This window comes from Trachemys scripta, chromosome 4, assembly GCF_013100865.1.
Source record: "Trachemys scripta elegans isolate TJP31775 chromosome 4, CAS_Tse_1.0, whole genome shotgun sequence".
In the NCBI taxonomy this organism is placed as follows: domain Eukaryota; kingdom Metazoa; phylum Chordata; order Testudines; family Emydidae; genus Trachemys; species Trachemys scripta.
The window spans coordinates 103,043,790-103,056,807 of NC_048301.1; the positions used below are offsets into that span (position 1 = coordinate 103,043,790).

General features: G+C 43.1%; 1 protein-coding gene across 3 annotated transcripts in view; it reads left to right on the forward strand.

Annotated features, from left to right (window-relative positions):
- The first annotated feature begins 4,811 nt into the window (after nucleotides 1-4,811).
- The window catches only part of KCNC1 (potassium voltage-gated channel subfamily C member 1), a 155,272-nt gene continuing 147,065 nt past the window's right edge, over nucleotides 4,812-13,018 (forward strand). For all 3 annotated transcript variants that reach the window (XM_034770205.1, XM_034770202.1, XM_034770204.1), the window contains exon 1: nucleotides 4,812-5,727. In XM_034770205.1, coding sequence (XP_034626096.1) covers nucleotides 5,158-5,727 — 570 coding nt within the window. In that variant the 5' untranslated portion in view covers nucleotides 4,812-5,157. The remainder of the gene's footprint in view (nucleotides 5,728-13,018) is intronic.

Below are 13,018 nucleotides of genomic sequence, written 5' to 3' on the forward strand. Positions count from 1 at the left end.
CTTAGTATTTAAAAAAATAAATAAAAACAACAATCTGTGGTTGTCTCAGAGATACAAAATATAGGGTAAAATATCCATTAAGTCAAACTCAGCTATGAAAAGTATCTACTAAATGAAGTCTGAGATAGTCTCCAATTTTACTCTGAAAAATCCCATTAAATAGAAAGTTTAAAATAGGCACCAGTCACAATAAGTGGAAAGTTGACTTGAGTTCAGCATGCTTGGAGCTGTAATGAGCCCTGAATGTCATGAAGTAGACTTGAACTGGTTTGTGTATGAAGCCTTAAGCATTTAACAGCCATGTTCTGAAGCATACTACTGAGGGTAATTTGAGGTCTATGCTTGTCAATGCACAAGTTCATAGATTCCAAGGCCAGAAGGCCTCTTGTGATCACCTAGTCTAACCTTCTGTATTACAGAGGCAACCGAACTTCCCCAAAATAATTCCTAGAGTATATCTTTTAGGAAAAAACATCCAATCTTGATTTAAAAATTGTCAGTGATGGAAAATTGTTCCAATGGTTACCTACTGTCACTCATTTCCAGTCTGAATTTGTCTAGCTTCAACTTCCAGCCATTAGATCATGTTATGCCTTTCTCTGCTAGATTGAGGAGTCATTATTAAATATTTGTTCCCCATGTAGGTATTTATAGATTAATCAAGTCACCCCTTAATCTTCTCTTTGTTAAGCTAAATAAATAGACTCAAAGAGCTCAGTCACTATAATGTTTTCTAATCCTTTAACCATTCTCATGGCTCTTCTCTGAACCATCTGCAATTTATCAACATCTTTCTTGAATTGTGGGCAACAGAACTGGACACAGTATTCCAGCAGCAGTCGTACCAGTGCCGAACACAGAGGTAAAATAATCTCTCTATTCCTACTTGAGATTCCTTTGTTTATGCATCCCAGAATTGCATCCTTTTTGGCCAGTTTTACATTGGGAGCTCATGTTCAGTTGATTATCCACCATGACCCCCAAATCTTTTTCAGAGTCAGTGCTTCTGAGGATAGAGCATCCCAATCTGTAAGTAGGGCCTATATTCTGTGTTCCTAGATAAATACATTTACCTTTAGCCATATTAAAATGCATATTGTTTGCTTGCACCCAGTTTACCAAGAGATCCTGATTGCTCTGAATTAGTGACCTGTTCTCTTCAGTATTGACTAGTCCCCCAATATTTGGGTCCTCCGCAAACTTTATCAGTGATGATTTTATGTTTTATTCCAGGTCATTGATAAAAATGTTAAATGGCATAGGGCCAAGAACTAATGCCTGTAGGATCCCGCTGGAAACACACCTGCTCAATCACAATTCCCCACTTATAATTACAATTTGGGACCTATCAGTTAGCTAGCTTATAATACATTTACTGTGTGCCATGTTAATTTTATATCAGCCTAGTTTTAATCAAAATGTCATGTGATATCACATGAAATGCCTTACAGAAGTCAAAGTATACTATGTCAACATTATTACCTTTATCAGCCAAACTTGTAAACTCATCAAAAAGATATCATTAATTTGACAGGATCTGTTTTCCATAAACCCGTGTTGATTTGCATTAATTACATTACCCTTCTTTAATTCCTTATTAACTGAGTCCCATATCAGCCATTTCATTATCTTGCCTGGGATCAATGTCAGGCTTACAGGCCTATAATAACCTGGGTTATTCCAATTAACCATGTTAAAAATTGGTAACTTACCTACATTTCTGTCCCTCTCCACATATGAATGGGCCCTACTGGAGTAATTTAGAGAAAATCTCTTTGGTATGCTGACTGGGATTTTCAAAGGAGCAGGTGCCCATATCCCAGTGAATTAGTCTGCTTTACAAATCGCAGCTATTATCTTTATTTCATCAACATATGTCTTTCCAAATAGACAAGACTAAAGGATCCATACACACAAACTATTTAACACTAAGTACAATCATCCAATAGATTGTCCTGGGGGATGGGAGGAGGCATACAAAACAACATAATTACACTAGAAATGCTACATCAGCACAGCTGCAGCTCTGCCACTGAAGTGCTGTAAGCCAGATCCTTACTACACTGTGGATCTAGCAGTGTCTACACCAGGGCTTAGATTGGCTTAATTACATTGCTCAGGGCATGAAATTTTTCACTGCCCTGAGAGATGTAGTTAAGCTGACCTAACTTTGTAGTATAGACCAGCTCTATATCTCCTTGAATCAAGAATCCTGGGAAAGGCCAGTCCTGTTGATATAGTGATGAGAAGACCTTGGTACATTCTGTGGGGTGTACATCTGCCCCAGCCACATGTACTCCATGAATAATCATTACATGATGCTGAGCAATTACTAGTTTATATAATAGTTGGGCCTAATCAACAAGCAAATTGGAATGTTAGTATTTTACACCCACTTCACTTGCATTTGTAAATGACTGCACAAAGGTGCAAGATAAGGCAGGGAGAAGGCTCAATGTATTTATATTTATTACATGGGCAGCATAAGATTGATGAGTTCCTTAGCTTCATTTCTTTGCTATTCAATGCTTCACCTTTCTAAATGATGTACACGGCTGTCACGTAGCAATTTTAACTGACTGAAACTTTTATTCAGTGCAATTTAGAGTCCGAAATGGACCAGTACTAGAGAGAGAAAGAAACAAACAGGGGTCTAGGTACCATATTGTTCTTCACCAAACAGCTTTTCCAAACAGGAAACTATTTTAAATAAATTGACATTCTTATCATATTTAAAACTAAATAAAGAATGAAAGTTCTTTTCCTTCAGAACCATTCCCTAATTCCCCGATCAATGAGGGACATTTGTCAATAATTGCTCTGCACTGGACAATAGCATAGGATAGGCGAGAGAAGCCATTTCTGAAGAGGGTGTCTTTCTGCCCTCAGAAGATGCTGCCTTTATGTCAGGGAAGGAGGAAAGGCAAGAGGAAGCATTTTGCTGCCACGGTCACCTTCATATGTCAGAAGTTGCTACTCCAGCATCAGGGCATGAGAAAAGATGAGGGGAAGCAATTTATGGCAGGATTCCCTCTCATCCATCACCAGTTTCTATACCTGTGCCACAGAATTAAAAGGAAACGCTTTCGAGGGAACACAAAATTATTCGTAGCTAATTTCAGATTTTGCTACCGGCAGCAAAATCTGTAGGGAGGCAATTTTCTGACTCTACATCACCCGCACACCTACCCCCCCCCCGCACACACACACCCCAGCTGATTCTAGCCCATTCATTACATTGAAGGAGGCGCAATGTGACCTTTTTCCTGTATATTTCACCAAGCAGATGGAGATTTCCACTTCAGTGTCCGCAGGCAAAACCAGAAGCAAACAAATAAGCAAATAAACCCTCCCACATGATTTGCCTGGGACCAGGTTCTTGGAGAATGAAAATGTCAGACAGTCCGCCACTGCAGCAGCCACTGAAGTTGTTAATTTCAGGTTTCCAGAGAGAGGGGAGGGGCGGGGGGGAAGAGAACTAGAAACAGCTGAATAACGGGGATAGTTCCCTGCATGATCATATTAGACCTTTACCGAGAGCCGCGGAGCACAGGGGAATATAGACACAAGGGTTGTGCAACAGATATTGCACAGCTGTTCTTCTGTCCAGAGCACACACAAACCCCCACCGACCCCACACACCGGGACGCCAACCCAGGGAGGAGGAGGAGGAGATTGTCATTTCGACGGATTTGCATTTCAGGTGATTGTGTCTCTGTGTGTGTATGTGTGAGTCCCGTCTTCTGCATTAGGACCCAGGGAGAATTGCTCTATTCAGAGACCAATGCGCCTGCGCCGTCTTGAAGTGTCCGGAGACCGGGCTGGCTGGACTGAGCCGCTAGTTCCCTGCTGGCACCCAGCCTCCAGCACCACCTGCGAGCTCAGGGCCGGCGGCCGTGGGGTTGGGGACTGATCTCCACATCACCAGCACAAGCCACCCGAGGCAGCAGTGTTCGAGAGCCCGGCTGGATCTCCTGCTGCTGCTTGAGCCGCGGGGGATGGAGGAATAAAGGGGCTCCACCACCACTGCTATTCCCCCCTTTGCAGTCCCCCCACTCTCTGCATAGGAGCAAACCCCCAAAGCTCAGGCGGGGAGCTGGAGCTCTGTGCGCAGCGCTGTCCATTCAGCACCAAGCTCGGGCAGCCCCTGGGAAGCACCGCTCTGTGATCCCTCCTTCAGCAGCAGAGCAAGGACAGGCAAAGCCAGCTTGCAGGTACCGGGGCGCCTGCCGCTGCCGGCTGGACTGCTGCAGAATGTGATGTGAATCAACAAGGAGAGAGCCGAGAGGGGAGTCCCCTGCCGGATCCGTCGCTTTCGTCTGGATTCAAGATCTGCAGTTGGAGATTTTTTGTTCCCCTTCTGCTGTTTCTGTATTTCGGTGGCTTTACCTTCGCCCCCAAAGAATTGGGTTTTTTTGGGGGGGGGGGGGGTTGGGGGTTTTAAAATCAGGATCGCTGCGTCTTGACCTCCCCAACGGCAGCTACCTCTGCTTCTGTCTGTCTCTGAAGGACTTAAAGTAGAGAGAGATTTAAAAAAAAAAAAAACAACCCTTCATCAATAGATCTGGTCTGTGGCTGCGGCTGGGCGATAGTATCCGCCCCCTCCATCCCTCATTGTGTGTCTGTCTGTCTGCGATCCCCTTATACTTTCCCCTCCCCCCTCCGTTTGATTTTGGACCCTGCTGCCACCATCATCAACCCCCGCCCCCTTCCCAACTAAGATGTTCCTTGAACAAATGTGCAGCACTGGATTCTTCTTTGGCCACATCTAACTAAGGAAAGAACCTCCCCCCTACCCCCCCCCCCCATACCTAGGTACCTGGCAGACCTTTGCGACTGCTGTTCTTGGGGAGTGGGTGTTCTCTCCTCTCCAAACCCGGCTTAAAATAAAACAGTACAAGAGTTTTTAACTGCAAATAAAAGGAATCTTAGGACTGCCAGCATTAATTTTCAGGGTTGCCCTTGGGGTTGTAACATTTGGAAGAAGAGGCACGAGGGGCTGACACCAGTTGGGTGCCCTTTGCCTAGGTGATTCCTGACCAGCTCGATAAATTATCAGTTTAGGTATCGATTGCAGTCAAGAAGCCACCCCCTTATGTGCTTGCTGTGTGCCGTGCTTCCTTGCATGAGTCTGCGACATGCCTAATAAGAGACGAGATGGGCCAGGGCGACGAGAGCGATCGCATCGTGATCAACGTGGGAGGGACTAGGCACCAGACTTACCGCAGCACCCTGCGCACCCTGCCCGGCACTCGGCTGGCCTGGATCGCTGAGCCCGATGCCCACAGCCACTTTGACTATGACCCGCGCACAGACGAGTTCTTCTTCGACCGGCACCCGGGCGTCTTTGCCCACATCCTGAACTACTACCGCACAGGCAAGCTGCACTGCCCAGCGGATGTGTGTGGGCCTCTGTACGAGGAGGAGCTGGCCTTTTGGGGCATTGATGAGACTGATGTGGAGCCCTGCTGCTGGATGACTTACCGCCAGCACCGGGACGCCGAGGAGGCACTCGACAGTTTTGGTGGGGCACCACTGGATAGCAGTGCTGATGATGGAGATGCAGATGGCACCGGAGACTCCGGGGATGGCGAGGAAGAGCTGGAGATGACTAAACGCCTGGCACTCAGTGACTCACCAGATGGCAGGTCCGGGGGCTTTTGGAGGAGGTGGCAGCCCCGAATCTGGGCACTTTTTGAGGACCCCTATTCCTCCAGATATGCAAGGGTAAGCTATATAATCGGCACCCTAATCACCACGCTTACGTCTTTCCCAGGACAGTCCCTCACCTCAGTCCTTCTTGCTAACTTCATTATCCTCAGCACTACTGAACTAGACTCACTCTGGAGAAAACACACATGTATGGTCACCTTGAGACCTGGCCTCTAGAGCAGGTACATATGCAATCTAGAGCAGACACACATGCATGGGCCCCAGATGGCAGGTCTGGCAGTTCCTGGAGAAGGTGGTAGCCCTGCATCTGGGCACTTTTTGAGGACCCTTATTTCTCCAGATATGCAAGGCTAAACTATACAATCAGCACCCTAATCATCATGCTTACATCTTACCTAGGACAGTCCCCTCACCTCAGTCCTTGCTAGCTTCATTACCCTCGGCACTATTGCACTGCATTCACTCTAGAGCAGAGACACACGCATGGTTATATGGAGACTTGGACTCTAGAGCAGGCACACATGCATAGCCACATGTGGCTTAGGGAAGACACATGCATGGGCGCGTGGAGATGTGCATTCCAGAGCAGGCACACGCTGTGTAGAGCATTCATACATGCGTGGGCACATGGAGACCTACACTCTAGAGCACATGCATGGACCCATGCCCTTTCTCACTTCCAGGGAGACAGGAGAGAGGTTCATTAGAGCAGGTACACAGAAGATTGAGAATGAGTTCCCTCCCCACCACCTTGCATCCAAATGGTCACAATTATACCCTACCAATCAGAAGAGGCTCCCCCTTCAATCCTCCTTGCTGATCTAGCCACTATTTCCCCTCCATGAGAAGCAGTCATTAAAACAAGCAGCGAATGTAGGAGAAAGGTTTGGGGGAGTTTCCTGGTTGTAAGGTAGCTCTCATGTATCATTTCCTTATACATGCAGTGTTAAATATTTCCCATCGTGACTCTTTGATAAATGTCCTTCAGTGTCCCTGATCCACCTAACCGCTGTTTCCTTTCCATGTGGAAAGGGAGAGGTGTTCCTTAGAACAAGGTGCATGGAGAAGGGATGTGTTTGATGGGTTTCTTGCCTGGATACTGAAGGACAGTTCCTCCTCCCTCCTGCATGCAGTTTTAATGCAAATTAATGCTGGTGTGATCCACACCATAGCTAGATGTGAGTGTGTTCTGAAACAGTCAACTGACTCCTCCAAACAGGTACCTCTGGAGCAGTGATGTATAAGGATAATCACTCATTCATATGCTAATCTAGGGACTGATTCTGTCCCTATTGAAGTCAGTGGTAAACCACTCATTGACTTCAGTGGCATCAGGTTCAACCCCTCAGGTATCTTTCTGGATAAGCGAGAGAAATGGATGCTAGATAGGAGCATGGGAAGACAGCTCAACTTGCTGTGGTCCCTATCTTACAAATGAACCGTTAAGACAACTCTTGCCAGCCGTAAATGGGCATGGCTGGTTTACTGGTGTGGGAGGATAATCAGTGTTTCATGTGTGTACTTAAGGAATGAGATAAAACTAGAGGAAAAATAAATGGCTGTAGAAGGAATAAGTGGATGAAAAGGGATAGAAGGATAGAGTAGATCAATATGTGAACAGCCGGTGAAGGCTCAGCAAAGATCTCTAATGCTGAGATGCCACGTCTGCACACTCAATGAATGGGGCAGAGCCTGAGGTCGTTTCTATGCATAGTCTTATGATTTTTGCTCACATACTCTTCTGAGATTTCCTGCGAAAGAAAGAAGTTAACATTTAAAAGGAGCTTCTTTAAATAGTACAGGGATTAATGAAATATTTACCACAACATAAAAGGGCAGTGTTGTTGAGCTGCAGCTTTCAAATTCCTGATATCTGCCAAGGGAACATGGAAATGGGGAGGGAAGGCTAGAGGATATCTTTCAAAAGGCTTCGTCAGCTGCCTGTAATGAACCGAAGTGTTAACACACATTGATTTTAGAAACAGCTTTCTTTTGTGGTCAGGCATGTGCTACTAAAGAGCATCCCAATAAGAAATGGAGCACCTGCCCCGTATTTTATGGCATGGCCTTAAGGCCAAACTGCCAATGTTTCCCATGGGAAATGATGCAAATGAAGAAGAGTTTGTAAAATCATCGCTAACGTTTTGTCATGAAAATACTGATGTGATTTAGATGGGAGGCTGAAGTTTATGATCAACATTAAAAGACTTTGCACAACCTTGAATTCCAGTGGGATAGGACTTTCCCTTTACACTGGCTCATGGTGATAGTTCTTTTATAAGGGAATTCATGTTATTCTGCAGATATTATACAATTTAGTCATAATTATATACCCATTTCTCTGTGTTTCAACTTCTACTTGGCCTTAAAGCTGTCCTTTCCTTAAGGTATTGCTATGGATGAGACTGGAGAATTATGAATTCTAGTCATTACACAAAATTAAGGTGTACACTATACACTTAATGTTTTAAATGACAGAACCTTTTAATGATCTACAATCACATATGGCATAAGCATTTTAACAACTTACATAAAGGCTATCGCCACCAATACATGCACCCTGTCCATTAAGAAGACATTAAGAGACACTCAACATTTTCTAACAGAAGCAAAATGTAATGGTTGTGTGTGTAAAGGAGCTAAGGAGAGGTTGATCTATACTGTGATCATTTAATGACAGACATCACAAAATACCTCAAACTCACTATAGCTAATTAGCAGTGAAATAATCAATAGCCTCTTTAATATATGGACAGTATGCTAAAGAAGTCAATAGCAAAGTACAGTAATATAATCAGGTAACAAACACATGACTACAGTTCCATCTGAATCGTAACCAACTGTACTATTTTTTCAGTTACTCCCTATATTTTAGTCATACACCAATGCTTAAATTAATTGTTATTTTAAAAAACTAAATCATTTAAATAAGCCAATTAGAGCTTATGATATTTGTTAGTGTTGGTGTGAAGATGATTATTACATTTATAAATGCTTTCATGTTTTCCTATTTCACCAAAATTACATGTTTAACATGGTAGTACAAACTTACAAATTTTAATTAAAATCCTTGTAATACCCTCAAGTAAAAAAGAAAACAGTTTACAAACTGAACTATTCAGTATATATTAAAACCCCCCTATAGATCACATATAGTGACATATATAAATAGAATAACAGTTCTCTGGATAAGATCTGAGACAATTATTAATTATTATCTATCAGCTTTGGCTATTTCCTCCAGGAATTATCCATGAACAAAAAATCAAAACACACAAATCTAGTCATTTTTGCAAAAACATGTATTAGTTCTTCTCTTGTGTAATCAGGGCCATATTTCAGTATAGGGACAGTTAAGGACTTGTTAGAGTAAGCAAGAGTTTGACTATTCAGTATTTGAAATGCATGATGATCACCTAGGTCACATGCTATTGTGTCTGTTCTCAGATTGGATGTGCATTTGTAGAAAGGAGGGAAATTATGTTACTCCTGGCAAGGCTGGCTACTATGCACATCTTCATTCCCTCCCTCCACACCCCAAAAATGTCTGTGTCGCTAAAACATAAATGCCTGGTCAGTAATAGTTTACCCTATGGATTGAAAACTGGCATTTCTTTTTAAGCCTAAGAAGGGAGGGTGGGGGAAGTAGCTCACTATAGGATTGAGGGAAAATAGGGTAATGATAATCACTCGAAAAATAGAATCTACAGGCCAGATTTACAAAGGTATTTAGGTGCTTAGAAGGCAGAGAGACCAAGTGGGATTTACAAAAGCTCGTAAGCAGGTTAGATGAAATCCAATAGAAGTTAGGCACCTAACTCACTTAGGCACTTTTGTAAATTCCGGTAGGGGTCTATCCGCATCTTTATAAAACCAAATGTCTTGTAAATCTAGCCCTAAAACTAGTAAGTATAGGCAAAAAAAAATAAAAAATCTCCATAGCAACTTTAGAGGGTTTGATTCCTAGCTGGTGTAAATCAACACAGCTCCATTGAAGTCAATGGAACTACATCAGTTTACATCAGCTGAGGGCTGGGCACTATATGAAACAAAAGCTCTTCAGATCTACCGGGTGTTCTGATGGCACGATTGTAACAACGAGCATGGACCTCTCATAAGCATCTGTAAGACAACTTTATATATGAATTGTTAAAAACAATATCCTAGTACTCTGCCTCTTTCCTTTTAGTTGTTTCCTTATATAGTGTCTGAACAAGCAGCCCTTATTCAGGCAAATTCCCCATTGACTTCACTGGGAGTTTTGCCTACACAAGCACTGCAGGATTCAGTTTCCTACATCCCTAATAAGCTGGGTTGGTTTTTTTTAAACTGACAGTTGTTAACTTAGCCAATATCAGGGCATCTGGAGCTTTCAGTAGAGTTTGTGTGCATGTGCTCATGCTAGCTTTAAACTGTTTTAAACTCTTTATTAACAATGCTGAGGGCTCTTATAGTACTTCCGAATAAACATTATTGTTGCTTTTAAATAAAAGGTTTAAATAAAAGCTGGTGCAGCTATGATGGAGTTCCGTGGAAAGCAGCATTCAGTGCTTGGCTTCTAAATCCTAGGCTCATACGATACTCCCTGTGAGCCGAGGTGAGCGAGGAAAATCAGCAGTTGTGAACTGGAGGAGAGACTTATGGGAAATTTATGGTAAGGGTGAGTGATGGTCCTGCATCATGCTCCCCACATTTCTTTTTGACCCCATGGAAGCCTCTGCTTACTTCCATGGGTGGTACTTGAGGAATGGGTTTCTTGTGTTAGGAAGGGGTAGATCAAAGTGGGAAGGGAGAGTGAAACCGTTCATGGAGTTGCCCTCACTTTCTCTTTGCAAACCCAAGAGGACTGTCAACCTTGTTAAACTTAAAGTAGTTCATCCTGCACCAAGAGAACCCTCCCCTGCAGGAATGTTGATGGTGCAGCAGATGATGGGGAGCACTTGACAACATGGATCCAGAAGGAGCCATACTTTCTCCATGGGGTCTGGGTGCACTAGGAGCCCTTGTTAGCTCTGGTTTCCAAAAATATCTGAAGACCCAGAGGAATCTATTCTAATCCCCCCAAAAAAACTCCAGGAGGCTCCTTAGGGAAACTCAGGGTATTCTCTTGGACCTTTTCCTTTTGTTTAATGAAGTTGCATAACGAATTATTATCATATGGCTACTGATATGGAGTGTGTGTGTGTTGCAACCATTTTACATTTTCTTCTTGTAATTAGGAATGGCCAAGTTAGAACAGCCACTGGTCCATCTAGCTCAACATCCTGCTTCCAGCCAGACACAAGACAATTAGATGACAGCCCTCATAATAAATACCTTTCCAAGTCCTGCAATGCTCTACTGGAGGGAAGAAGGGAGATTTCTTCTCAGTCACAGTTGACAATCCTAGAAGGAAGGATGGATAGTCCCTGTAACTTTATAACGTAGTTGGTATAATTTTTATTAAAAAAAAATTGGGCCTCTTGAATCAACACTTGCAAGGGACCCTCTCTATGTGGATTTGTTCCTAATTAGAAGCAGGGAAGAATCAGCCACCTCCAGGGAACTGTCCCCTCCCTGGAAGAAATCCATCTGGGCATGGGGAGGGGCAAGCCAGGAAAGCAAGAGCAAAGCGTGGTGGGGAGACATGCATTATCCTTCAGACCAGCCTACAGGGGTTCCACAGAGTTCCAGCTTCTGCCTCTAGTTATATTAATTTTCCTATAGAGCACCTTTCATGCTAAGGCCACCCTTTAAAAAGAGGTTACCAAGGGCTGCTATGGGTGGTGGCTCCTTCAGAGCATGCCCCCCTCCCCCACCTCCCTAGAAGAGTTTAAAAGAAACTGCATTAAGGGAACCCTTACAACATTATTTTCCTACCCTGTCCCTCCCTGTGGGTTTTCCCTTGGAAGGGCTTGTCTAACCTGGTGATTAAACATCCTGAACCTTTCATTGCCCATACTTTGGTAGAAAATGATACAGGCTTATTATATTGTACACTGCATTGTAGCTTTGTAAAAAGTATTGCCTTTTAATGTTACAAGAGGTTCCCTTGTTCTTGGATTACAGCATAGACTAAATCATGGTGCGCAACAGGTTTTCGCTAATCACTCATTTACAATTCATTATTTCATACCCCTCTTTAATATCCCCTTTCAACCTTTTTCTCTCCCATCAAGGGAGCAGTTCCTGAAAATGCTTATGTAACCCACTGGTGAGTGTGTGTTATGTGTCCCACTGTATGCCCAATCCACAGAGCATGAGTCTTTTGTAGCCCTAGCTAAAGAGATTTAGCTCAAGCTGTAGCAGCTCATACCTTCAGTTCTGGAAGACCCTGGTACATTGGTCAAGATGGCAGCCATCACACTTACACATATACTCATGTGAGCTGTTCCACTGACTTCAATTATTATTTTTGTAAATCATTTATATTATGGTAGCACCCAATCAAAATCGGGGCCTCATTCTCCTGGGCACTGTATTTACACATAGGAAGACATGGTTCCCGCTCCAAAAAGCTTACAATCTGATTTCAGTCAAGATGTCTCAAGTGGGAGGACAGATGAGGATAACAATGGTACTTCTGCATGTCTACCTCGGGTAGCTAGTGCACAACCTGACAATTCTGATTCAAGGACATTTTCTTCCCTTTGCCTATTTCCCGTCTTTTTACTGTTATTTTAAACCTCCACCCTGTTTCCATTTTTAAAACAGCCCCTGCTTCTGCTACACTCTGAGTATTTATAGTTTATTATTTATTGTTATGCTTCTGTTTCATCCTATGGGGCTATTCATGTGATTAGGGGCTGTTCATGTTATGAAGAGTTTACTGGATTGAGCCTAGAGGTTGTGACTCTATAGACCTTGCACAAACACAACTCCCATTAAAGTGCATGGCATTTCAGTGTGAGGAAGGACTCCAAGATCAGACCATCCTGCAGTACTCCTAAAACTTAATCCCAGTCCCACTGCAGTCAATGGGAGGGCTGCCACTGACTTCAACTGGGTCAGATTTGGCATCTAGTTTTTTCAGTCTTTCCTCTTATGCCCCATAGCCCTAAAAATATTCTTTGCCCATACTCTGACCTTTGCTATTTTGGTGTCGGTTGGAGAAAAGGCAATAAAATACTGATGTTCTGTGGTGTCACATTGTGTGTGGAAGGAAAGGCAAGAGAGATGAGATCAGTTAACTTTTATTTATAATATATTTATAGTTTATGTTCACTTTAAAGTATGATACATACAACTGATGCTTACAAATTAGTCCATACATAGTAAAATTATTTTTCCATCTACAGTCTAATATTCTAGAATATTGTTTTGCCTTCATTGCAAAAACACTTATTAGATACTGAGCTGTGTACAT